Source organism: Engraulis encrasicolus, chromosome 18 (assembly GCF_034702125.1).
Source record: "Engraulis encrasicolus isolate BLACKSEA-1 chromosome 18, IST_EnEncr_1.0, whole genome shotgun sequence".
Classification (NCBI taxonomy): domain Eukaryota; kingdom Metazoa; phylum Chordata; class Actinopteri; order Clupeiformes; family Engraulidae; genus Engraulis; species Engraulis encrasicolus.
The window spans coordinates 5,803,099-5,831,067 of NC_085874.1; the positions used below are offsets into that span (position 1 = coordinate 5,803,099).

General features: G+C 46.9%; 1 protein-coding gene and 1 long non-coding RNA gene across 2 annotated transcripts; both read left to right on the plus strand.

The window, feature by feature from the left end:
• The first annotated feature begins 4,365 nt into the window (after window positions 1–4,365).
• Window positions 4,366–5,729, plus strand: LOC134468372 (uncharacterized). Its single transcript, XR_010038783.1, has 3 exons — window positions 4,366–4,548; window positions 5,262–5,353; window positions 5,502–5,729. It is a non-coding gene; the product is annotated as an uncharacterized LOC134468372 (long non-coding RNA).
• Window positions 5,730–16,839: 11,110 nt separating this feature from the next.
• LOC134468373 (cytospin-A-like) lies at window positions 16,840–27,945 on the plus strand. Its single transcript, XM_063222294.1, has 10 exons — window positions 16,840–17,532; window positions 19,318–19,391; window positions 20,796–21,544; window positions 23,132–23,225; window positions 24,368–24,461; window positions 24,637–24,694; window positions 25,142–25,238; window positions 25,868–25,984; window positions 26,955–27,014; window positions 27,383–27,945. The coding sequence occupies exons 1-10, from the start codon at window positions 17,022–17,024 to the stop codon at window positions 27,470–27,472; spliced, it is 1,944 nt and encodes a 647-aa protein (XP_063078364.1). The 5' UTR covers window positions 16,840–17,021; the 3' UTR covers window positions 27,473–27,945.
• Window positions 27,946–27,969: the final 24 nt, after the last annotated feature.

Consider the following 27,969-nt stretch of genomic DNA (forward strand, 5'->3'; position numbering starts at 1 on the left):
AACATGTGCTGCAAAAAATCTAATATGACACCTACAGCACAGTTGATGGGGTCATGACCCCGTGAGATACACCACTGCTCGAATAAACGCCATTTCAGCGTATAGAGAGAGCGAGTTGATGGAGCCCTAGCACTCTGAATAGTATTGACTACTGCCTCAGATAGTCCTGAAGCTAACAGCCTTCCCCTTTCAGGTGCCAGGCCCTGAGCTGCCACAGCTCCGGCCGGGGGTGCCATATGGATCCTCCCGCCTGTGACAGCAGGTCCCTCCGTGAGGGCAACTCCCACGGCGGCTGTACTGACATCCTGTTCAACTCTGCGACCCATGGCCGGTTCGGCCACAGGGGGGCTATTAACAACAGTTCTCTCCTCTCCTCCATGACTCTGCTCAGCACCTGAGGAATTAGAGGCACTGGAGGAAATGCATAAAGACGTCCGCCCGGCCACGGATGTGCCAGTGCGTCCACCCCCAGAGGTGGGTCGTCTCCCCCCAGAGAGAACCAAAGCTGACAGTGTGTGTTCTGTCTCGTGGCAAACAGGTCCACTTCGGCTTTGTAGAACCGCCGCCATACCTGATCGACCACCAGGGGATGGAGGCGCCAGTCTGCTGCCTGCGGGTTGCCCCTTGAGAGTAGGTCCGCTCCACAGTTGAGGTGACCTGGAATATGAACTGCTCTGAGAGACAACAAGTGATCTGCTGCCCATAGCAGTAAACTGTTCGCCAACCGGTGTAAAGCCAGGGAGCGCACGCCCCCCTGGCGATTTATGTATGCCATGGCCGTGGTGTTGTCGGTCCTCACCAGAACATGATGGCCTTTCACCACTGACAAAAAATACCGTAGGGCTAGAAACACTGTCTGCAGCTCCAACACATTTATATGAGCTTTGGCCTGGACTGCAGACCAACGACCGTTCACCGATCTCCCGTTGCAGACTGCCCCCCAACCAGTTGTAGACGCGTCGGTCGTAATCACCACTCGGTGCGTCACTATGCCTAGAGACGCTCCCGCACTGAGAAATTGGGAGGATCTCCATATTGTGAGGGCCTTCCTGCACTTTGAATTCACTACTATTTTGCGGTATTTGTCTTTGGAGGGGTTGAGCTTCAGAGACAGGTACCACATTTGAAAAGGCCGCATGCGCAGTAGCCCCATTGGCAGGGAGACTGCTGCTGCTGCCATCATTCCCAGCAGCCTCTGGCAGAGGTGAGATGACACCCATTGGCCTATTCTGAATTGGGCCACACAGGTCTTGATTGCGGCTGCTCTCTCCTGAGAGAGGTGAGCTGTCATAGTCACAGAATTCAGTGTCATGCCTAGGAACTGTGAAGTCTGACTTGGTTTGAGAACACACTTCTTCCTGTTTATCACAAATCCCAACTGGCCTAGGTGTGCCTGCACAAGACTGGCCTGCTGTGCAGCTAACTCTTGCGAGTGGCAGCAAAGAAGGCAGTCGTCTAGAAAGTTGAACAAGCGCACCCCCTGCTGGTGTAATGGTGCGACTGCCGCTTCCAGACACTTTGTGAACAGAAAAGGGGATAGGGCTAGACCGAATGGGAGACGCGAAAACTGATATGCTTTCCCTCTGAATGCAAATCTGAGAAATTTCCGATGCCTTGGCACCACCTTTATGTGAAAATATGCATCCTTCAGGTCTATGGTTACAAACCAGTCGTTTGGTTTCACAAATTGAAGGAGCTGGCGGTTGGTCAGCATCCTGAATTTTCTTTTCATGAGTGATTTGTTCAGCCTCCTTAAATCTAAGATTGGCCGAAATCCCCCGCCTTTTTTTGGGACAAGAAAATACCGGCTGTAAAAGCCTGCGTTTTCTTCCCCTTGTGGCACCATCTCTATTGCCTTTTTCAACAACAAGGAGTCTATTTCCTCCTGTAGGAAAGGGACCTGACCCTCCGGAACTATTGTTTGAATCACCCCGCTGAATTTTGGTGGGGGGCGAGCAAACTGAATTGTGTAGCCCACTGAGACAGTCTTCAAAACCCAGGGTGATGCCTGTGCGCATTTGCGCCAGTTTTCCACGCATGCCTCTAGGCATGGCATGGAGTCTTTTAATTGGTCGGGGACGCTCCCGCTCATCGCCAAACCTTTTAATCTTTGATCTAGACTCAATTGGTCGGGGTTTTCCCCGCTCATGGTCAATTTGTCTATACTCGGCTTTATTCCCGCACCGTCTAAGGAGGGGGTCAAGCTCTGAGGGCAGCTTGTCACACTGTTTAGGTAAACATGGGTGAGAGAATGCTGTTTTAATATTGGATGCAGAGAGGGGGACAAAACATTTTCTGTTTGTGTGTGTAGTGCTTGTGGAAACTGGCACAACGTGCTTGACATGAGCGGTGCATGTGAGCAACGGGCAGTCCTCTTTCGCTGAGGGGAAAACTCCTCCCCCCCCCCTCTCTTCAGGACGTGATCCTCAGGTCCGCGTCCTGTTCGCACCACCACGGCGGGCAGTAGTCTGGCGCGGGACGAACGGCGCTCTCTGCTGCTGCTGCTGGGGTGCTGGCTGTGGGGCCTGTGGCTGAGGCTGGGGCTGCGGCCTAAACGGGTGTCGCTGCCATCCTCTCCTTGCCGGCATCTTAGCTGGAAGAGCTGGAGAACGGGATCCACTCCCCCGCTTCATGCCAGGAGCTGGAGCTGGTCCACCCGGGGGGCCCCGGGGTTCACCTCTGCTGCGTGGCATCCAGGCCATGAAAGCCTCCCGGCTTTTCTGCTCCACTTCAAATTTAGCAGTCATTGTCCCCACAGCATCACCAAACACTCCTTCAGCACTCACCGGGGCATCTAGGAGTGGGGCCTTCTCCCGTTCCGACAGCTGTGCCAGGGACAGCCACAGAGAACGCTGTGTTGCTACTGCCGCCCCCATAGCACGGCCCACTGCCTGAGATGAACAGCGCGTGAGGCGGAGAGACAGGTCAGTCGCCCTGCGCAGTTCCACCACCAACTCACTCTCAGCATCCAGCGTATTAGACAGCTCCGTGAGTAGCTTGGCCTGATATCTCTGCAGCAACGCCGCTGTGTTGATGGAGCATGCTGCTTGTCCAGCCGCCAGGTAGGACTTTTCAGCGAGAGTGGCCTGGAGTCTGGCCACTGGAGACGGCAGGAGAGGTTTGCGGCCCAGGCGCAATGCAGGTGAAGAGGGCGACAAGTAACTCGCCACCGTATCCTCCACCGGTGGGAAGGAGAGATATCCACACTCCTTGGCCTGGTCCATATGCATGTAGGCAGCAAAGCCTGGGACTGGGGCACGGGCCGAATAGGGGTTGCTCCAGGTCTTGACTAGCTCCCTGTGCACTTCTGGAAAAAACGGGATTGGGCAGGGCGCCGGTGTTTGGGGCCCGGCGTAGTATTCCCCATCCAGCAACGACATCTCTGTGCTGGGGGGGGGTGGGGAGAGGGAGGCCGAGTTTGCTAGCTGCCCTGGTAGCCACCTCGTGCAGCTGCAGACCCAGTGTCCTCGAACCTACCGGGGGAGAGGATGCCCGGGACTCTTCGACCACCTCCTCCTCATATTCACCATAATACCCCTCTGCATCACTTAAGTCCTCTGGCTGTTCCTCCGACTCCTGCCCAAATACCAGCTCTGGCAGGGGCTGGTCGTGGAAGCCACGCGGTAACTCCACCGCCTCGTGGTGCGACCTCACTCTTGCATGTGGGGCTGGTGCAGCTAGCTCCCCTGCTGCCTCGTGGCGTGAACTCCCGCCAGATGGCAAGGTGGGAGCGGGGTTGGCTGTGGCGGGCTCGCGGCAGTCAAGCCCCTCCATATCGTGATCTGTGCTGCCTTCGGCTGTGGGAATCTCCTCAGCCTGGGCAGCAGCTTCTCTCGCCTCTCTGCGAGTCCAGTAAGCCGAGCGCTTAGTGATTTTAGCGAGTGTCAGTTCAGCACAGAATTCGCAGGTAGAACCGCCCGACAGCGCTGCCTCGGCGTGCTCTCTGCCGAGACAGACAATGCAAAATCGGTGCCGGTCCCCTTTGTCCCTGCTGTGCGGGCACTCCGGGTACAGCAGCCTCGACATCCTAGACACACCAGAGAAACAGTTAACACTCACAATCGGTCCGAATTCTAAAGAAAACTACCGAGTGAATGCTCCAGTTAGCTAATGTAGCAACCACTAGCAAGCAGAGCTAACAGAAGTAGCAAACTTGCAAGCTAGAAGCTAATAGCCAAATACAAGAAACAAAAATCAACTCGTGGCACCCAAAGCCTGTGACCAGAGAAAATCCACTCACCGGCTTGAAAGAGTTGAAGCACACGGTTGAAATGAAAACTCGAATCTGAGATAAAGTCGTCGACGCCCACACAGCAGAGGACTCCGATGCGGAGCCGCGTTCAAGTCACCACAGCCGTGTCACTGTCACATTCCTTTGGGTTCCACTTGGTGGATCAGGGTCGCCACCGTGCGCCGCCCCAAATTCTACCGTCAAAACGCGGACCATAATCGCATCCATATCTGATTCACAAACGCGGACGCGCTGTAAATCTAACGGACGTTGGTACAGTTTTTGTTGGGGCAGACACGACCGAACAGCGCTCTCCAGTAAGTATTGATTTATTTATATTAGGTGATACACAAAGGTACAAAAAGTATATCTGAAGCTTTTATACTATCAATGCTTATTGATATTTCGTAGGATTTTGTTTTATGACTTTAAAAGTGTAAGTTAACCCTAGTTGTTTTCAAAACGAGACAGCTAGTTCATTCATTCAAAGACATGGAGAACTACATTGGCTATTGTAGTATTTCCTAAATACTGTTAAAATATGATGCCATCCGATACATGGAGGAAGTGCAGTTGAATAAAAAATATCAACATTGTGCCCATTTTAACAGCCTTGTTTACGTTAGCTTGCTAGCCAGTTACTAGCAAACCGGTTGACTGAAGCAAACTTGTGTAAAGTTAAACGTAGGTCTAAGTGTTCAAATACTCTTATGAAACGGCTATATTGGTCTGAATTTGGCTCGTGGTACACTTTTACACGGATTGGTGATGCTCTCAACAGGTTTGGCACTAACTCTGTTATTAACGGTACAAATCCTAAAGCGGTGGCATCATGTTCTCCTCACGTTAACGAAATCCAGGCTAATTATTTATTAGCAATTAATGGATGGCCATGAACTGCGCCCTCGTCCCATATGCTGTCCATCATTGGTGAATGAATGAAGTAGCTGGGCTCATAGTTTGATACAGGTGTCCGTGGTTGGGCTACAAATATCTGAATTTGTCCTTAATCTTGTGTATCCGTAAACAGGTGGAATTACCTCTGGGTCGGACAGGGCTAGCCAGCTGTAATCCACCCTGCTACGGTGATGCCCGCCTGCCTCCCGGCTTTTACGACCAAGAGTAAGTACATCTTATAATATTCAACATCATTACTGTCACGGGATAGAGATGTGAAAGAGCGTTGTCCATTCCTATGCAATGCAATGTCTGATTGCCATCTTACGAAATTTAAATGAAAGCTCTAAGTTTAGCTCTGTTGCCTTTTCAGATCGGAGCGCTGATGTGATGTTTCCCCGTCGACTGATGAGGCATCGGGGAAGGAAGAGAAGGTAGCCACGACACGCGATTGTTCAACATGACAGTGAGACAGAAAAATAATGTCAAGATAAATAAAAAATCATGATGAGTGAAGTTCTTAGTCAGGTTGTGTTTTTTTCGGGTTCTTATTTAAACGGTGTCTAGGCCAGGTCTGTGTTATCTGTAGAATTAAATCTAAATGCTGTTTGAAACGGTTACTGATTTAGTGTTCGTTTATTGGGATTATAGCATAAGAAAGTAACTTTATGAGCACGGATCCAAAATGGTCCCGGCCCGGAACATCTATGAGTCCGGAATGGGTCCGTAACTGATAAAAAGTAGTGGAACCGTGACGGATGCAATAAGTGGACACGGAATGAGTCCGCATCGGATGTCGCGCCTCCGAACCGGGCTCACTGCGGAGGTACGCTTCTGCACGCGGATCCGTTGCGGGTGACAAACGGGTCCCTTTTGAGTCCGCACCATGCCTCCGCGTCGGATGATAGGCGGCGTGCAAGTGGACGCCGATACGGCCCCGTTTACCGGATCCGTTCCGGAGGATGGCCTCCGGACGGTGGACTCCGGGGCGGATCCATTACGGTGTACTTTTGCTGTGTGGGCAGTAGTTTGCTTGACGGATCACTTCTATCGAAGTATTGAAAGAGGCCGAGGCTGCGTCATACCCAGCTATTTATGCCCTAAGGGCGGGCCCAGGGGATGACTGACAGCCTCTCAGCCATTCGGCGTGAGTAGAAGGTGCTTCGATTGGATCCGTGCATACGTCACGTCCCATGTGTTAGATCGCAGTCCACTGCGATAGGGAACTGCTGTTCCATCGCAATTTGCCTTTCGGCTTCCCTGTGAGAAAAAGACATGGGACCAAGAACGAATGTATTTTGCTAAACTTAGACTATAGGCGGCTGTAGAACGACGTTATTAGGCTACTGCATTTTTTATTTAGGGAGAAGTAGGCCTAGCTGCAGTCGGACTGACCGTTTGGTTTTATATTGTAGTTGATTCATTGGGGAACTAGTTCTAAACTCAAATGTTCAGGTGTGAAATGCACGGCCACCACTGAGGCTGGCTGATGCAGTCGAACCAAGTGGAAATGACTCTTGGTTGATGGTTGAAGGCAAACTAGTTCACCACTAGAGTGCAGCATTTCCCCATCAGTAATTTGATTCAGCACTGTGTTACCCCCTATAGTGCAGCAATTACCTCAAACAATCTTTCACTTGGTGATACAAGCATCAAATTTGGTTCAGAGGTACTCCAGACCCTACCCTTTTAGAAAAGGTCGCTATCCAGGTGAAAAACCAAAATGGCGGCCATTTTCCAAGATGGCCGCCAATTGAACTGCTTTTAAATGGCTTTTATGTATATTTTGATTGACTGATCATATTTGAATATTTATGTCTGGAAATATATTATGTTGAGCATGGAAAATTCAATTATACACTCAAAATAAACCTAAAATATTGAAAATTACATGTAAATAAACTAACACTCACTGAATGATTCTAAATATTACAAAAACAGTATGCCTATAGCCTAATGATTACATGTCTGTTGTTTGGGTTTGTTGTTTTGGTAGGAAAACTCTCTGATGCACATGTTGGATTAGCTCTTTTTTGTCCTCACATTTGCAGGAACATAACTGTGTACAGTTGAGGCTAAAGCAATAGCATTTGCATCTTCCTCGGCAGTCAGTCTTGCATCCACATTTTGTCAGTTGCTGGCAACTCTCCACAATTGCAGGAAGCTTTGACCAGAGAACTTTCAAGGTCTCACCATCTTTTTGCCATAATTCCATGTGAGGGACCCCCAGGATTGGTGACCCTGGTGTGAGGGACCCCAGTGATGGGTGAAGCATTGATTCCGGGGCACACTGGATGGGAGAAGCATGATGGGCAGTTGCGTGAGGGACACCATGAGTGTGTGAAGCGCACGGGTGCGCTTCCCGAAGGGGAAGGCAGTGTGATGGAGTGACCATCACTAGGGTTGTGGGTGTGTTCTGACTAACATGCCAACGAGCCTGGCTCTTTGGTGTAGCGGTCAGAGCCCCGGTTTACTACCCCAGAAGATCTGGATTCGAGTCCCAGCTGGGCAACTCTACTCCCCTTCGCTACATGTCCAATTGTGACGATTCTGACATGGTGATAGTAGCATTGTGAAATAATAATAAATATAAAGTAAGCAATTGTAATGTGCAATATTTACAACTAGTTGGTATCCAGTACAGTCATTAAGTAACAGGCATGAAGCAGCAGCAATATGTGTGTGCATGTTTGTGTGTGCTTTTGAGTTAGTTCAGTGTGTGTGTGTGTGTGTGTGTGTGTGTGTGTGTGTGTGTGTGTGTGTGTGTGTGTGTGTTTTGAGTTAGTGCAAGTAGAATGTTCAATCACAATTCAGTGTTGAGGGGGGGCTATCAGTGATAGGAGGGCAGATTAAAAGTTCAGCATCCTGATTGGTTGGTGTATGAAGGTCTTTGCCAGCCTGGTGGTACAGGAGCGGAGGCACCTGTACCTCTTTCCAGAGGGCAGGAGACTGAACAGTTTGTGTGCAGGGTGACCTATGTCCTTGATGATCATCAGTGCTTTCTGGGTGAGGCGGGTGGTGTAAATGTCCTGCAGGGAGGGGAGTGGCGCTCCAATGATCTTCTACGCTGTGTTCACAATGTGCTGGAGTGTCTTCCTGTTTTGCTCTGTGCAACCTCCTCCCCACACTGTGATGCAGCTGGTCAGGATGCTCTTGATGGTTCCTCTGTAGAATGCTGTCATGATGGAGGGTGTAGCACTTGCCTTCTTCAGTTTGCGCAAGAAGTAGAGGCGCTGTTGGGCCTTCTTCGCCAGTGATTATGTGTTTGTGGTCCAAGAGAGGTCGTCACTGATGTGCACTCCAAGGAATTTTGTGCTGCTCACTCTCTCCACAACATCATCGTCGATGGTCAGTGGTAACAGTTGTTTTTGGCCCCTCTGACAACAATCTACTTGGTCTTGTTGACATTCAGTAGGAGGTTGTTGTCCTTGCACCATCTGACCAGCAAGTCTACTTCTTCTCTGTGGTGAGTCTCGTCACCCTTAGGGATGAGGCCCACCAGTGTTCGTACGCAGACTTCATCAGATGGTTAGTGCAATGGGTCGTTGTGCAGTCATGTGTCAGCAGCGTGAACAGCAGGGGGCTAAGCACACAACCTTGCTGGACCCCGTGCTCAGGGTCAGGGTGCTTGAGGTGTTGTTCCAGACATGTACTGCAGTTCAATGGATTTTTGGCAGACATCTTGTGTAATACGGTTAAAGGCAGAGGGGCTATCCTTTTACCACCCAACCGTACAAAATATCAAAGCACATTGAGATATGGGACACAACAAGGTTCAGTCATCTTCTGCCCAGCCGGGCTCCACCCTACTGGTGACAGCTACACACAGTAGGGCCAGGAGCTTGCTCAATCCCACTACAGCGGGATCTCCACCCACTTTGTCTGGAACCAATCAACTGAGCATTTTCAACCGTCCTGGGTAGAGGCGTGTTCAAGGCAGTGACGTGGTTTATGCAGAGACGTTCTATTGGGCTAAGAAATGTTTGGTTTAAACTTCGGCACAGCCCTCAACCAGTAGCAAGCCGAGGGAGGCGGGTTAACCAGGCCTTGGAAACAAAGTTCGCCCTGTATGGAAACGCTAATCGTTGTAGTCCTGGTCAAACCAGAATCGCGGTATGTGATCTGCAGTCTATGAAAATCAGGCAACTTCTGCCCTACACCCAGCCCGATCGTTCATCCAGTGTCATTTAAGTCCCGTGCGATCTGTACACCATCCGGGTAACTGAAGCCCCGTTACCCTTGGCTCGGGTCTCCCGCGCTGGCACATCCTGTCAATTCAGGTGTGGCTATCTAACTAAATTTCTAACTACACTAACTACATTTCTAGTTAAGCTATATAGAGGGTCTTATTAGGTAGGATATGGGAGACTATAAATACTAACAACTAAAGTGAGTATACTACTAAAAGAGTTAGTAAACTACAACTACAGCTATTGTACCACAAGCCGACACTGAACCCCATGCTGAGTCTCACAGCAGTGATGTCACCAGTGTGCCCTGGTTGTGCTATAACATCACTCTAATACAGAATGTCAACAAAATAGTTTTTACGACATTGTATTCCAACAGTGATGGCAAGGTTAGTATGTATTAATGAATACCTGCTATCGGACAGCTGTATGTCATAAATATGCATTTTCAGTCATGTAAGGCCTGCCATTTTGAAAAGTGGTGGCCATTTTGTGATGAAATATTGATACTATTAAGTTGTCCTGGTCAGAATTCATACATTTTAATATTTCCATCACTCAGATGTCTTGATTACTTGGCATTCTAAGACGAAAACAGCTTTTTTCACCTTTAATGAGGCGGCCATCTTGAAAAATGGCCGCCATCTTGTTTTTTCACCTGGATAGCGACCTTTTCTGGGAGAGTAGGCCCTGGAGAACCCGTGTACCTGATTTGGTGCTTGTATCACCAAGTGAAAGATTCTTATGGAATATTGACTTAACAAGCCTGACTACTACTGCAGGGGTGGATGTCTCGAGGGCCGTTTGCGGCCCCTGAGGCCATTTTATCCGCCCACGATATAATTTTACTGTTATGCAGCTTCACATGAAATATGACATATTTGGTAAAAGAATCTTAGAAAACACATTTGCAATACAATTAAGTTATATTCAGGGGACCTAGAGAAGGGGTCTTTTCTAAAGGTAACTGCCTTCAATATAGGTCTAAACAAGTGCAGGAAAAAGTCCTGGTTTGTGCTCATAGTACGGCCCTTTGAGGACTTTACGGCCCTCGGATGAATTTGAAGTGGCCCCACGAATGAAAAAGGTTCCCCACCTCTGCCCTACTGTCTCAGTGGACACTGTAGGCAAAGCCAGCCTCCTAGTTCCCTCGGAGCGTCGGAGGTGAATGGCACTCCCTTTACAAATCCACAGCACTAGTAAATACATTGCATTGACCAAAACCACAACTAAAAGACAAAAACAGTTTATAGTATCTACTGTGTTGTAATAGACAGCCTTGCAAACATAGCTGCTGGGCACAGTATACTGTACCAGTCAAACTTTGACATGACAATATTTAGTCTGGCATCGCAGCAACGCTGTGGAACCAAAGATTGGTGCGCAAAGAGACATGTATGGTTCAAACAGTTTAACTGTAAGAATAACCAACACAATCATCATAACGACTCGCTACTGAGATTACTCTGTGTGTGCGTGTGTGTGTGTTCATGCATGTGTGGCCGTATTAGTTTACTGTATGTGTTAGTGAGGGCGCTGAGAAGACCTGACCTCTCTACAAATGGGCCTGGTTCAATATCCTCTCTCCAGTTACTTCCTACATCCTCTGGTCTTGTACCTTACTGTAAGACTAGACGTCAGCGAAGAACGTCCCAATACACAAAAAAGGTGAGAGGTTGTGGATGGAGGCGAGATGCTAGAGAACAAGACTGCACGTGAGGTGGAGTTCAAACTGGTTCCTTCTGTCCTTTCCTCTTGCTCGCCTCTATTTTGCCCTACCTTTGCAGAGAAAACAATGAAGTTTCCCTTCTGTCAATGTAGGCAGAGAAAGGGAGAGATGATGGGGGGAACATGTTTGAGTTACACCCTTGATGTTTGAATCCTCTATCGACTCATATTGTTTCCATAGCAGGGCTGGGCTGGAGTGGGTGAACAAATCCGACTGGGCATTTTCAGACAAGATTGGTCCACCAGGCATTGACTGGACAGTCATGGATTGTTTTGACAGAAACCATGAAGACTGTGTCAACATTGTTAGTCATCTAACATCAGCTATTTTCACCACAACAGCCAACATGTTTGATTTATGTCTGACCGTTACAGACAGGCCCGCTGTAGGGGAATAAATTGATACCATTGCAGGGAGGGTCAGGCCAAAATCATCATCAGTCCGCCGGGCAAATGCCCTGTATGCCCTATGGCCAATCCAATGATCACGGGAGATGGGGCAACACAAGACACCTTGGGCAGAGGAAGTGACTGGAGGAGGGATATTGAGCTTCAGACAATCAATGAACCAGAGATTCCTTATTGGTTCATTGATAACTGACACTTTTTACTGGCACATTAACTGCCCTTGGCAACACCTACAGCCCTAGCTGTAGGGTCCTTGTTCCTCAGAAACCTATTTGGTTGAAAGATGTTAAAAAAGATGCTGAACATTCACTTATATTGAATGCTTTTGGTGTAACAATAAATAGTCTGCATGGCAAAGAAAATCACATATTTTAATAGGCCTACCGTGCATCATACCATCCATCATAGGCCTATATGATAATCATACCACCAACTTTTTACATTTTAAAATTAGTGTTTCTCAACAAGTCAAGTCAAGTCAAGTCAAGTAGGTTTTATTGTCAATTTCTTTACATGCACTGGTCATACAAAGAATTTGAAATTACATTTCTTGCTTTCCCATACAGACATAGACTAATCTAGGTAAGGACATAGACAGTATAGACATAGACAGTACTTATACATGGACTTAAGACAGTATGGACATAGACAGTGCTCATACAGACATTTAAAGTGCAAGACTGGACAACAGAAGACTTGTAGAGGACATACATTAAGAGGTATTGTTGTGCTTTTGTGCTTTTCCTAAAAAAGTCCTTTATAGCGTTCTGACATGGTAATAGTAGCATTTTGAAGAAAAATAAATATCAAAAAGGTCTGTCAAGTACACCAGCAGCAGTGTGTGTGTGTGTGTGTGTGTGTGTGTGTGTGTGTGTGTGTGTGTGTGTGTGTGTGTGTGTGTGTTTAGTGCAGGTAGAAGGTGCGGTGTGCGTCTTGTGTGTGTGTTCGTGTGTCTGTGTGTGTGTGTGTGTGTGTGTGTGTGTGAGTGTGTGTATGTTTGGGTTTAGTGCAGAAAGTGCAGTGTGCTTGTGTGTGTGTGTGTGTGTGTGTGTGTGTGTGTGTGTGTGTGTGTGTGTGTGTGTGTGTGTGCATGTTTTGAGTTAGTGCAGGTTGAAAGTTCAGTCACAAGTATAGTAGTGCAGGTGGAATGTTCAGTCGCAGATATGGTGGTGGGGGATGGGGGGGGTGGGGTTGTCAGTGGCCTTGCTGGCTAGAGGCTGACAGTGGAGGGAGAGTGGGTTGAGTGTTCAGCATCTTGATCGCTTGGTGCATTGTGCTGCTCGCCAGCCTGGTGGTACGGGAACGGAGGCGCCTGTACCTCTTTCCAGAGGGCAGGAGGCTGAACAGTTTGTGTGCAGGGTGGCTTGTGTCTTTGATGATCATCAGTGCTTTCCGGGTGAGGCGTGTGGTGTAAATGTCCTGCAGGGAGGGGAGTGGTACTCCAATGATCTTCTTCGCTGTGTTCACAACACGCTGGAGTGTCTTCCTGTTTTTCTCCGTGCAGCTTCCTCCCCACACTGTGATGCAGTTGGACACGACGCTCTCTATGGTTCCTCTGTAGAATGTTGTCATGATGGAGGGTGTAGCACTTGCCTTCTTTAGTTTGCGCAGGAAGTAGAGACGCTGATGGGCCTTCTTCGCCAGTGATGTAGTGTTGGTGGTCCAAGAGAGGTCGTCGCTGATGTGCACTCCAAGGAACTTGGTGCTGCTCACTCTCTCCACAGCATCGCCGTCGATAGTCAGTGGTGGCAGTTGTTTTTGGACCCTTTGGAAGTTGACAACAAGGGACAACAGGGAATGATACAGGAATGGGAATGATACAGGAATGAGGGGAATGATGAGAATGATACAGCTGAGAGGGGGAGGTGCCATTGGGGGACATTAGTCCATTTCATATTTTAATACTAGGAGGCTGTTGGCAGGCTTATGATGTGGTCAAGGGGGCATTCTGAGGTGTATGATGAGGTCCAGGAGGCGTTTATTCAAGAAAGGTTAAGAACCACTGGTATAAATGAAAAATAAAATTACGTAGACCATCATAAAATAGGCTATAATAAAAACATTTATCATTATTTTTTTCCTTTCTTTTGGAGGTGGGTAAAGGCATCAGCTAAATTGCAACAGTTTACCTTCAGTGGTGACAGCACGCGCGCGCGCGTGCACTGGTCTGCACGAAGTGGAATTTTGAGTTGGCCAGAGAATGCATCGAAAGGACTGAAAGGTAAAACGAGTCTAACCTTGTCCCGTTCACATGGGGATGGTAGAGAACGGCGCGAAATGTTGCTAGAGAATGGGCGCGCTCACACTACATCGGGCGGAAAGGTGAAATCCGCCTCGCTTTAGAGGTGAGTGCCCTTAACTTTCAGAAATAACATCCAGCAGCCCACGCGTTTGGTTACGCACGTCGTCAACATATAGCCTATTTGCTGTCTTCTTTTTATGACAAGCTTGAATAGCCTAGGCTACACGACTTCTCACGTTTCTGTCTGAACTGTAAACCAGCATTTTAAGAATCACGTCAAGTAGATCGTTGCAAGACATGATGCGCATGGTCACCTGTGCTGTCTGCTTGAACTTCGCACTGCGACTGTGGATCGGATGATCTAACACGCGAATAACTACCTGGAAATGGATCACAAATAATAATTCAAGATATTTAACGTGATCACTCTCCGATGGCGAAGTAGCAAATGTGACGATGGTCCACATTTTTTGTGCAATGACGAGACACAGCAAACCCACGGTTGGAATGCCACTGCAGGCACCGCATTACATATTTTTCATCTAGACTTCAGAAATTGTATTGTCCCGTTCGTGTCCTGAATAATAGCTGATATCATCCTGAACAAACGAACACGTATGTGCATATGACTATGTATGAACTTGTGCAGATGCATAAGATAACAAGACAGTTCATCCTAGCTGGCAGGCTAGAATTCCCCCATTCTTGTTAAAAGCCTGCCTTGGAACGTTAATACGTGGAATCAGGTGCTTATTTGTGTGTGCTGTTTGGCATCATGATAGGGTTTCTGTATAGAGAATAGTCATGGTGTCATCATTATGGTGTGTGTGTGTGTGTGGGGGGGGGGGGTTCTAGACAAGAACTGACCAGCTGGCTTAAAATGTTTTTGTTGTTGTTGTTGCTGCAGGAACTCATGGGAAATCTTGCTGGAAAGGATGGTGTGGGCTCCTCAGGTAACTAAACATTTTTGTCTCTATTTCATGTCTTGGTGAGGTTCCTGGTTGAATGCAGTACATTGTAAGTAGGCAGGTTAGGTCATTCTCGGGATAAAAAAAATATGTGTAATAGTATTGGGTAGCAAAGGACGCATCTCTCCCCCCCCATTCTCACACACGCGTGCACACACATACACACACACACACACACACACACACACACACACACACACACACACACACACACACACACACACACACACACACACACACACACTGGTTGTGAGGGGGATGTTATTATGTTATGGGCTCCAAGCAACAGTCCACCTCCTCCATTGAAAACTCGCTTTGCCACCACTGTTATTTAAACATGATCCAAGAGGGCCCCAAGCAGTCTCTTGTGTTCTCCGTCACCTTATGGAAAAGACATATACCTTACAAAATAAGACAAGCTTAAAGTCCTACAGTAATATGGCAAATAATTAATTAGTAATTGATTAATTACTAATGTGGCCTATTTATTTCCTACAATCACATTCTCCATCCACAGCGCTTATATGCTGCAAGGTTTCGCAGTATTGCATTTCATATTTGTTTTTCAGAATATGCGAGCATTACGCTGTAGGCTATATTGCATGTATGGAAATGATGAACACTAGCTCTATCAAGGATATGTTGGCCTATCCTATACTAAAAAGAAACATACCGGTACAATGCTCAGCCACAGTATAGGAGGTGGAATGCTCGTGTCCTTGACTCATTTATTGGGTACAGAAGAAATTGGCCTCTGTTGTAGGATGTGGCATGTAAAATATACAGTGTCTGAATCGGTGAATAAGGTGTATGTATTTTTATATGGGTCGGCTTGCAGCACCACTGGTTGGTTCTCAAAATGTTCCATGCTCCACCACTAGGCCCTGCATTCATACACTGGCACCACCACTAGGTCCTCTATTACTTGGTTCTGTGTTCCATGCACCGGCACCACTACTAGATTCTGTATTCCATGTCCCAGGTGACCTTACCTGTCCTCAGATGATTGGAGGGAGGGAGAGGACTGCAGCAACCCCCCCCCAACACACACACACATGCGCACGCACGCGCACACACACACACACACACACACACACACACACACACACACACACACACACACACACACACACACACACACACACACACACACACGCATGCCTCCCTCCCCCATAATGTGCAGTAAAGGATCCCGGCTAGCAGATCTTCCAGACCTTCCTCCCGATGCAAGATAGAAAAGATAGAAGATGGAAGAAATAGAGATGGAAGCCTTTTTGACGAGCAGCCTTTTACATGCCTCCTACAGGAGAAGTTGTGGGCTTGAGACTGGGTCTGAAACCACGCAGGATGACCTTGGGTTTCACTGACACCATCATCATCATCATCATCATCATCATCGTCATCATCATCATCGTCATCATCATCAGAGACTGTGTCTGTATGGTGCCTCTGAGGGAAGATGATTTTTATTGAGCGAGGGGGATGCTAAGGCAGACTCTTGTGTGCCAGTCATAGGGCTGGCCAATGCAGTAGCTCCTTTCCCTGCCATGCCTCAAACGATGACTCAGCAGCCTCCTGCTGATTCAAACTCAGAGCAGGCTGCAAGTCTCAAGAGCTGCTTGAGGAAAAAAACAAGTTGTATGTCTAAGCTTGTGTGTAGGAGAGAGAGAGAGAGAGAGAGAGAGAGAGAGAGAGAGAGGGGAGAGAAGAGGGAGGAGGAGAGGACAACAATAGGGGTTAACTGTCGGCTAAGTCCACTGTGTAGTGGATGTTGTGTATTGATTGTGTTGTCTGTTTAGCAGTATCCCTGTCTGTATTGAGTAAGGAAGAGAGTGTGGTTTTCTTACCATCTGAAAGGTAAGGTAAGCATTTTGGGTGTCTGGCAGCCTGTGTGTTGGTAGGAGGCTAACATGAGGTGCACTGCATGCTCAGCATTCCTAAAACAGCTATGAGGCTACAACCTCACTTGCATCCCTCTTTCAATCTTTCTCTCTCTCTCTCTCTCTCTCTCTCTCTCTCTCTCTCTCTCTCTCTCTCTATCGCTCCCTCTCTCTCTCTCTCTCTCTCTCTCTCTCTCTCTCTCTCTCTCTCTCTATCGCTCCCTCTCTCATTCTAATGCCCCACTCTTTATTCCGTTTCTCTCTGTTTGCATCCCTCTTCAATCTACCCCTCTCTCTCTTTCTCTCTCTCTCTCTGTCTCTCTCTCATTCCCATGCTCCACTCTTTATTCTCTGTTTCTCTCTGTTTCTCTCTCTGATCAGTAAGCAAGCCTGTGCCTCATCTCCTCTCTTCCAGGATCACACTTCGACTTCTTCCAGACCCCTCCCTCCTCCCCCAGCGCACCAGACCTCACAGGGATGCCGCTCCCATCCTCCTCATCGTCCCCTTCTTCCCCTCCAGCCCACCTGCCATCACCCACCGCCAAAACCCAGTCCCCGTCTGGTGTGGTGGTCACCCCAATGACACCCTCCCCCTCCCCCAACTCCCCCGTCCAGGCAGAGGACGTCCTCCTGATGGCTGAAGCTGGATCAGAGCCTCCCAGAGGCTGGGGACGAGGTGCCACCGCTGGCACCACCACCACCATCACCACATCGGCCCCACATCTGGAGGGAGCCTCGGTCTCCCCTGTTGCGGCCCCTGAGGAGAGAAGGAGCTCGGCAGTGCATACACCCCAGTGGCTTGCCACACCTGAAGCACAACAGAAGGACATGGTCGCTGGCGTTGGTGATGGCGTGTCGTTGGCCGGAGGCGGGGCCATGGAGGGGGCGGTGGCAGAGGGTGTGGCTGTGGAACTGTTGCAGCTCCTGGAGCAACACAGGGCGGGGCTGGGACTGTGCAGCGGGCAGGAGGGTGTGGTCGAGGTGCTGGGTGAGTCTAGCGATCTACAATACTGTACATGCATCCACGGGTCAGGGAAGGGACAATATTTTAAAGGGAAAATATTTTAAATGTTTTTTTTAAATGTATAATATTGTATTTTAAAGGCTAAGTGATTTGAGCGACGCTAGCAACAGTTTGTAGTTGAACTTCATCATTGAGTTAATTAAGTTGATTAATTAATGTGAAAAAGTTACTTACCGTGCCTTTAATCTTCCTCACCTGTGACCGGAATGAGGCTTATTTCCTGCAATGCTTTACCGTCAGATCTCTGTCACAAACAGTATTGACACATGACTACTTTTTTTTTCAATTATTTATTTTTACAGAACAAGATGCATTGGTAGGCTAGTCCGAGCCTGATTATCATAGACTTTCAGATCTCAGCGAGACTTAGTCTGACCAAGAGCATAACAATTAACGTTTCGTTGACCTGTCATGACCCACCTCTCTTGGTTTGCTACTGGTTGTTTGCTTCCCGACAAAGTGGGAGGAGTTCCCGATTTTTCTGGAGATTTGCATTGCTCCTCGCCTGACTAGAAACAATGCTGAAGGTGTTGGGTCACTAGGAGGGCATGGCCTAGCTAGGCTAGTCCACAGATAAACAAACACACACAGACCCTTTTAATCAGGATTATTGGCTTTATTATGATGGAGACAGGACATGAGTGGGATGGTGAGATGGGGTAGGCTTGAATTATGAGCCAGAATGTCTGAGAACAGTAGGCTTTTAACACCTCTGTAGTATAGCTGTAGTAGAATGCGGCGTGGGACTCGAGTCGCAGGTGTGTACTACTGACCCATATCTGTGACCAGCCAGGTGCAATCTCGTCCCATTTCACACTCATGGAGAACAAGAAGAAGAAGAAGAACACAAGAGATTTGTCTGCCTTCTTCACGGAAAAGGTGGTTGAGGTAGAGTGAGAGGTAGAGAAAGAGAGAAAGACTGACAATTTCAAAGCAAATTACTCTCATTGCAGGGCCGGTTCTAGTCAATTTGGTGCCCATGGCGAACACCCTCTTTCCTTTTTGTGCATTTAGAAACTGCTGTGTGTAAGCACAATGTAATCTAATTGAGCACAGCTGATCTAGTACCTGCATACATGCTGAATGCCCATGAATAATCATTGCCAATGTGAAGTTTAATGTTTTATTTCACCTGACTTGAATTTTGTGTAACTTTTGGGTGTTACTGGCACCCCCAAGACATTTGGTGCCCTAGGCCAGTGGTTCTTAACCTTTTTTCTTAACGCACCCCCTTACCTGTGCCCAAGACAAGCCGCGCACCCCCAACCCAAACTTCTACATGTGTATACGCACTAAAAGTGATTTAAGTGATTAATTACAATGATTCTGTTTGATATACATAAATCAATACTTTACATGGGGACCAAAATATGTTTTAATATGGTTTTGATTTGGCCTAATTATAATGTTTGCTAGCAGAATTTTGGTCGCAACCTTAACACAAACAAAATTCCGCGCACCCCCTGAAATCTCTGGCGCACCCCCAGGGGGTGCCCGCACCCCAGGTTAAGAACCACTGCCCTAGGCGACCCCCTTGTCTGCCTATGCCTATCGCCGGCCCTGTCTGATTGTTGTGCTTATTCATGCTGTTTGGTTTGATTTTGATGGTGTGCATCTGCTGTATCTTCATGCTTGTGTGTGTGTGTGTGTGTGTGTGTGTGTGTGTGTGTGTGTGTGTGTGTGTGTGTGTGTGTGTGTGTGTGTGTGTGTGTGTGTGTGTGTGTGTGTGTGTGTGTGTGTGTTTCTCAGGTGAGCTGAAGAAGCTCTTGATGGAGAGGGCACAGTTCACACAGGAAGTGAAGAGCCTAAAGCAAACACTGGAGGTCAGAGGTCATTTCCCTCATCTCTCCTCCGTACCACACACACACACACGCACACACACACACACACACACACACACGCACACACACACACACACACTTTAAACAGTTTTGTTTCTGGTTAGTATGATGGTATCGTGAATTATTGCGAGACAGGACATGAGATGCAGAGAGAGATGGGGTAGTGTTGGGTTATGAACCAGGCCTGACTTGGATCTCTGTCTCCATGAGCCGAAAGCGCTTTTGAGGCTCTCCATTCCAAAGTCAACTTCTTCTGATGCTTTGGTCGTATTCATTGTTTTTGTCCAGTAAGAGATGTAGAACTCAGTGTAGAATCCCTGTTCAGTTTAGACACCCTGCTAGTTCATTAAAACTAGCCGAATGGTTATCAATTTTGTACAGTTTATTTCAGATGGTTAGTGAGACAGAGTATTGCCACCCAACTGTCCATGCATTCACAGCCATGTGTCAGGTTGCCATGGGAATTAGTATTCAGCAGGCTTACAGGTTTGATCTGTTGCTACTGCAGAGCAAACACACACAACACACACACGTACACACGGATGTACACACGGACACACACATACACACCATGCCACACCCAGCTGCCTGCCCGCATAGGAACACACGTGTGCGCGCGCGCACACACACACACACACACACACACACACACACACACACACACACACACACACACACACACACACACACACACACACACACACACACACACACTACTTAACAAACACCATTGACCTACACACCCACACACATTTGCACACACAGTCTTCACACTCACAACCAAGTACATACACATACATACACATACAGAGGGTACAGGAGTATTGATGTATTGAGTGCATCTGCTAGTAAGGAATCACCCTCTGCTCTGTGACATTTTACTACACCATGCAAATACAAATGGGATTTCAGCAAACAGACTGATATTTTAAAGTTCTGTCAGTCGTTGGATTTATTCATTGACCCATTTTAGCCTAAAGCACCTGCAAAAAACGTCTGCTGAATGCCTAAGTCCCTTAATATCTCAGCCTCTGAAACACATAAAAGCATGAAATAAGATGCATTTAAAGGCTAGGACCCTCATTTTGCATTAGAATGGGTTCATGCAGCTCTAACATAGGTAGCAATGATCAAACAACATTTACGGCTGTGTTTGCAGAACAGAAGTTATGGCCTGCTAATGGAAAACTTGGAGGGCTTGGAATGAGCTATTTCTTATTTTGAAAAGAAAACATACATGCATACTTTTCATGGCAGAATTAATTAATGCCAGACTATTTGACGCCAGACTTGTATATTTTCATATTAAGGAAGAAAGGCATGCATACATCCATTTACAGTAGCCTACATAGTGTAGTGTACTTGTGTTTGTCCTGCTCTTTACAGACCGAGAGGGCAGAGTGGCTGCAGTTCCAGTCTGACCTGCAGGTGGCGGTAGCAGTGGCCGACCGGCTGCGCATGGAAGCCGAGGAGAACGTGCTGCTACTACGCCTCGACCAGCAGGAGGCAGCAGAGCGCCTGGAGGACACTCAGGAACGACTCCAGCAGGCGGAGAGCGAGATGGAGAAGCTGAGGCGCCTGTACTCTGAGGCCTGCGGCAGAATGGAGGAGCAGGAGCAGCAACTCAAGGCCCAGGGAAGCAGGCCACTGTGCCTGGACCAAAGTAGCCAGACCACAGCTGAGGCCGAGACGGAGAAAACATCATACAGTGTGAGAGACTCTGGGGGTCTGGGGATGAGGGACAAACCAGGGGAGGTGGATGGAGAGGGGCAGGAGCAGCTGAAGGTCTGGAGGAGGCCTCGGAGCACAGCGTGTCTGGACCAAAATACCCACACCAGAGGAGAGACCACTGAGAGCACATGCGGCGGGGTACAGCCTGAGATAGCGGCCGTGCAAGACTCTGGGGGTGAAGGAACGAGGGACAAAAAAACAGAGGAGGTGTTGGGAGACGGGCAGACCAAGGATGGAATGAGCGGTGAGGAACGAGGGATGAGGAGGCCGGAGGAGGTGTTTGTTGTTGTGAAGGGAGAGGTGAGGGGCTTCGGGAGGGGAGTGACGGATTACGAGAGGAGGACACTGCCAGGGTTGGGGCTGAGGGACCCACGGAAGATTGTCATGCTGTCGGAGCGGTCAAGGTGAGAGTGCTGGCCCGTGAGCCCAACCAACAAGTCTCATTCAGTTTACCTGTCACCAGGGCCGGATTAATGCACTGGCTAGATATGGCTGCAGCCTAGGGGCCACTACCTGCCAGGGGGGCCCCGATTGAGAACAGTTGTAAAATCTTGTTATTTATTCTCTCCATAGTTTGACATTATCTTTAATTCCTTGCTCGTTATTATGACACTGTCTATGGGATTTTGTTGCAAAATTTGCCTTCTGAGTGGGGTGGTGTGGGGCACAGCAACCTGTAGGCTAGGAGCCCCAGCCCATCTTAAAGCGATGGTTCGGAGTAGAATCACCCTAATGCCATTTGAACCGTGACACCCATCCACCTTTACACCCGAAGTGTTTTCTGCCGCAGGCTTACATCAACAGAGTTGCCGCGTTATTCGATGTTTATTCCGGATAGCTTGACTCAAGCGCATATGGATCCTGGGCACCGTCTCCAAACTTTCCCCACAAAAATAACATGTCATGGCACCAAACTTCTACAGTATAACAAATGTGGTTTGTACTCACAAAAAGATGAATTTGAAACTTTGTACATAGTCCAGGAGTTTATTAGTAACAACACACGAGACGATTAGCTTTTCTGCTGCTAAACATCCGTCGACGTCACTTCCTCCAGCTGGGACTTTCTTTATTGTAAGGTTTGTGTTTTAGTCCACAGCCAGGATATATGCACGAGTGTGGCATCGTCTTCTATTTATTAAACGTGGTAAAATTTAAATCCGAAGTGGTTAATTTCTAGTTGTAGCGCAAGCTGTCTTTTTGAGTTTTCCGCCTTCCGGACTCACGTGTATTTGTTTCCATCAACAAAGTCCCAGCTGGAGGAAGTGACGTCGACGGATGTTTAGCAGCAGAAAAGCTAATCGTCTCGTGTGTTGTTACTAATAAACTCCTGGACTATGTACAAAGTTTCAAATTCATCTTTTTGTGAGTACAAACCACATTTGTTATACTGTAGAAGTTTGGTGTCATGACATGTTATTTTTGTGGGGAAAGTTTGGAGACGGTGCCCAGGATCCATATGCGCTTGAGTCAAGCTATCCGGAATAAACATCGAATAACACGGCAACTCTGTTGATGTAAGCCTGCGGCAGAAAACACTTCGGGTGTAAAGGTGGATGGGTGTCACGGTTCAAATGGCATTAGGGTGATTCTACTCCGAACCATCGCTTTAATCCGACCCTGCCTTCCACAGCTTTTTGCGGTTCATTGTTGTCCTGTTATCTGTTGTCATTCAAGCAAGCAACTGTATTCCTTGTGTTTTTTTAATATTTTTTTACATTATTGAAGTGTTACATGTTTATCAAATGTGGAGATAAAATGCACATTTTTTGCCAATTTTAGTTTGGGAATTTACTGTGTTATTCAAAGAATAGCCGCATAATTTTAATTTGTAGGTTGAAGCTTCTGTATTAGTGACTAGGCAAAATGTTGTGACTCAATTCAGAGTATTGTCTCATCCCTCTTCTGTGCTGATGCACCAACGTGATAGACGGTTCAAGTCGGCGTGTTGTCCTAACGCTCTGGTATGATGCCATGTTGGTGTTTTTCAGAAGTCTCTCCAGGCTGCCCCTTCCACCTAGCCCTCCTCATGGCCAGGACGGCGTCTCCCACAACTCTTTGGATGCGATGGCACCTGCCAGCCAGGTAAATCAATGGGACAGTCTCATAGTTTCTTATCAGACAAAGTTCATAAAAGGTCTTGTGCACAACCCTTAGGTAATACAGGTGCAGGTATGAGGCAGAAAAAGTTGATCAAGTTTGAAATTTCAGAAAAAAACGGCACACTGATAACGGTTCTTTTTTTCTAGGCGTGAACAACGTGTTTTGCGTCCTCAGGTTGCCTGTGTGTCACAGTCCTCACAGTTTCCTGCTGGAGCTGAATAATAACAATGGCTACGTTTGCATGACGTTTTTAACTAATTAATAATTCAGAATTAAATAGTTCCGTTGAGTCTACTTTGATCTTTCATTTCATTTTCAAAGTGTGAAGGGCTTACATGACATTTTCAAAGCGGAATTAAGCTTTATTTTAGGATTAAAGTGGGTTAATTCTGAATTAAATGTCTCATGTAAACATAGCCAATATTTGAGAAAGAGATAAAATAACGGTGTGGAAAAGAGCATAGTTTTTGTGTCAGATTGGCACCATGGCATTATGTAGAAAAAATTGCATCGTAATTGTGACAAGCCATAGTATTAGCTTGGTCCTGAAAAGGGTTGACTGCAAACTGGTTTTGGGATTTTCCACTAAACACTTGTAGGAGCCTTGGCAGACCTCACATACACAGTAGTCTGCTTCAGTTGGGTCTGCTAAGTGCTGGGAGCAAGGGTTCAGCGTTTTGGCCCTGTCACTTACAGTGCTTGGGAACATAAACCATGCCTCTCTGTATAAACTGCTATGAAGTGCTGGGTCCGTTCTCACAGCTGGAGTGCAGTGAGTCTCTGTCCTCAGACCGCTGTGTGTCACTTACTTACTTTCTTCCCATTTTCCTCCCGGCAAGTAGCGACAGCAACAAAGGTTCTCCACTCTGGTCTGTTCTGTGTTTTTTTCTGGACACTATCCCATGTGAGGCTCATAGACTTCATGTCTTTCCTCTAAGTGGACAGGGGTCTTTTGGACCAGGTTGCATTTAACACAATATCTTTAAAAGTATTTTTAATTGTTGGGAGGTCCCCACACGTATAGTAAAAACAAACGTCTGTGTGTCTGTGTATGTGTTGTTGTTGTTGGATTTTGGCTATTCTACTCCAAACTTTAAAAAACCTGAATTCACTTCAATCATCAGGGTCAAGAGACAGGGAGGGAGTCGACTGGAGGTACAGGGAGGAGGCTGGACCGACTCCTGCAGCGCCAGGATAGCTGGTCCAGTTTTTACACAAGTGTGTTTCTGCATGGGCTTCCAATGTGTGTGTGTAGTGTGCACGATGATGTGTGTGTTTCTGTTTATTATTCCGTATTCTGTTTACGATTGCATCTATGTGTTTACACCTGGAGGAGTTGTGTTAAGATCCCAATTTACGATTATTTTCTGGTGTGTATATATGCCTCTCCCAGGTAAACAGGATGATGACCATGGCACTGATGTCTCATCGGTGATGATCGGTAAAGTCAGGTGGGTGCGAGACTTACACATCAATGGTAGTTGGTACAGTAGCAAAGATTTTCTTAGTTCTAACAATAGACCGTCTCTGACTGTAGGTCATGTTTCCCTTTTAAGTTGTTCCTTGAGAAGAGCTTTACAAATGAAATTATATGTTGCAATGTGTTGTCACCAAATTTCTGGACACTTTACAAGGATTAAGTCATAAACTTGGCTAAGTTAGCCAACAGAAAGTAGAACACCTGCTATTAGTTGGCCTACAAGTGTCATTTAGGTAAACAAAAGAGGACTTACCACTACCTTCAGGTTAACTGGACCTGATTTGCTACTGAACCTCCGTCTTGGAATACGTCCTGTGCAATCACTCACACAAAAACTCTCAAACTTTAATTTCCCTCCATGTCATGTAAGCAAACTCTCTATCTCTCCTCATTTCCGTGTGCACTCCACCGCTGGCAGGTCTGACGACAGCTTCAGTATGCTCTTGCGTCGCCATGGGGGCTCCAGAAGGAACTCTCTCTTACGCTGGTGTCAGAAGAGAACTCAGGGCTACAAGGTCAGGACCTCTGACCTTTGAACTGCTCACAATGGGCACGTTTGTGATGAAGCAGTGCTGCTTTTGCCAGGCAGAGCGCATGGCATGCGCACTTTGCCAGTTTCATGTGGTTTCATTGTGGTTGGAAAATTCGAACCAGAATGCATCAAACTAGCAAAGTGCGCATGCGCGCTGCCTAGCAAAAGCAGCGCTGCTTCATCACGATAGTGCCCAATGTCACTGTCCCCTCATAGAAATTCCTGAATTTCCACCTGGGGATCAATAAAGTTACTCTACTCTACTCTATATATACAGGAGGACTCTAAATTAACACCAGCCAACCAGTCAAATGCTGATGAGATTTCACTTGGGCTGGTAGAAAAAATCAACTTACCAGGCACTTTGACCCATTATTGAGTGTGTTTGGCTAGTAAGACGATTTTGGCTGGTGATGAAAAGTGTTAATTTAGAGTCCTGAATATAAATAGATGCCATGTTCAGCCATGGCCCAACCCTGGGCGTCACCCTCTTGGCCCTGTATATTGATATTTTTCATGGATGATAACTTTTAGAGCATACACTGACAACTTTCTTTGAGTGATTTGTAGTGTTGTGATTGGCTGAAGCAGTGTGTGGGTTTCTGTTGACAGCACATTGACATTACAAACTTCAGCAGCAGCTGGGAAGATGGCTTGGCCTTCTGTGCAGTGTACCACACCTATCTTCCTACGAATATACCGTACAGCACACTACTCCCTGGAAATAAGGTATTACCCCTCAGGCTCGGGATGTGCTTGCTGTGTGACTTATCTTACGTGCACAACTGTGTGTGAATGAGTGCACATGCTGAATAACTGTACTTGAGCTATCATCTAGACAGTGGTTCTTAACCTAGGGTGTGGGCCCACCCTGGGTGCCGGATATGCTTTGAGTTTGTCAGAAATTCTACTTCCGAACATTATAATTATAATTATGTAGGTCATATTAAAACTTGATTTGGTCCCCATGTAAAGTCATTAAAGGTACACTGTAGGATGGTGGCCAGTGTAGGTGTTGAAAACATGCTGATCATTGAAACTGTGCTGTCTACAGCCAAAGTTGATCTTTTCATGAATATTTACTAAATAATGAACTAATATTCGCAAGTATGACCAAAGTACAGTAAGTTGTGCAGGTAAAAATGTTGCATGTGTCACACACGTATGGGCGCATTTTCTGTTCAGGTGTGGTACCATGCGCAAAATTGACATAAAATATGCATGGCAACACGTTCCTGCGCCACCACATGCATGTGCACGCATATCCTGCAGCAAGCATATTCTGGGTCGTACTTATGCATAGGCCTCTGAAAGATGTCTCCCGCTAAACACAGGTTTTAAGAATAAGGTATAAACACATGGCCCAAGGAGCGATGTTATATGTCATAAGTACCCTACATCAACTTAAATGGACTTAATTTGAAGATCAACCTAAGAGTCACACACCTTTTGAAAATATTACATTATTACACATATCATGAATAAAGCACCATTGCTGTGTTCATGGTGTATGATATGACACCTGTGTAACATGGTCGTGTCATTCTAATGTAGACACCTTGATGTACAATCAGGACTGTAGTTTGTAGGAAGTGTATCCAAGTAGGCTACTCTACACTGAAGTAAACCAATAGGAGCACAACCAAAAAAGCCATGTCTAAAAATGTGCATGTTTGCATCTGTTTGTATCTGCCTTTAGAAAGACAATCTGGATCTGGCATTGAAGACTGGGGAAAGTGTGGGGATTGTAGCCACATTGGTGAGCCAGACATCCTGTTGCATTATTAGTAGCTATTTCCCTTTGTTCTCTGTCTTCATACTTTGCCGTAAGTGTATCCCTGTCCATTTAACTTTTAAATTCTTATTTGTTCTTTGTTGAGCCCATTGTTGAGTTTGTATATTTATTTTATAACTGTTTTTATCTTGTTTTTATCTTATTGTATTTTATTTGTATTGTATTTTCTTTATTGTATATCCTTTCCCTCTCTTCCCCTTAATCCCATTACAGTCTAATCAAATTGTAAAGCACTTTGTGAGTGTCTTGTTCTGTGAAAAGCGCTGTAAAAGTAAACTTACTTCCCTCCTTCCTTCTTTACTTACTTCCTTCCTTCCTTACTTATTTAACAGACAGTGGAAGAGATGCTGCGGCCTGGGGGACCAGACTGGCAGAGAGTGCTGGAGTACGTGGAGAGCATGTTCCGCCACTTTGAGATGTGACCTGTTGGCGGACGCTGGTTTGGAGCTAGGATTCCGCACACCTAAAATCCTATTTTCCTTGATTCTTTTATTCCATGGCATGGATTACATTTTGACCATTGTCCTCCATCATCAGAAGTCTAGGGGGGAAATGATTTTAAGTGTGCAGACTCCTCACTCCAAACCTCAAGTCAGCCGTTGTCCTGCACCTTTTCCTGGGACGTGCACAATTCTCACCCTCAACTGTAGATGACACTCCCTCGTTTCCTTCCAACCACCTGTCTAGAGCTTCCTGAGAGCATCTGTCACTTTATGTTTGTATTCCTTCATCTTAAACAGGGATTACAAGGAGGATTACCAAGATTTTTTTTTCACATGTGTAGAAATACTGTAAAAAGTATAATGTGCACACCTCTGCCGTGCAGGTGTGCGTGTGTGTACTGTCATGTTGGTGTGTGTTGCTGAACAGCCTCTGTGTGTGTGTGTGTGTGTGTGTGTGTGTGTGTGTGTGTGTGTGT

Excerpts from the sequence above, each read along its gene's own strand:
- LOC134468373 (XM_063222294.1), top strand. The coding sequence starts at position 17,022 with ATGCCGCTCCCATCCTCCTCATCGTCCCCTTCTTCCCCTCCAGCCCAC. Across the intron at positions 24,462-24,636 it reads CTGGTCCAGTTTTTACACAA|GTAAACAGGATGATGACCAT; the intron begins GTGTGTTTCTGC and ends TGCCTCTCCCAG. Across the intron at positions 25,239-25,867 it reads AGAGAACTCAGGGCTACAAG|CACATTGACATTACAAACTT; the intron begins GTCAGGACCTCT and ends TTCTGTTGACAG.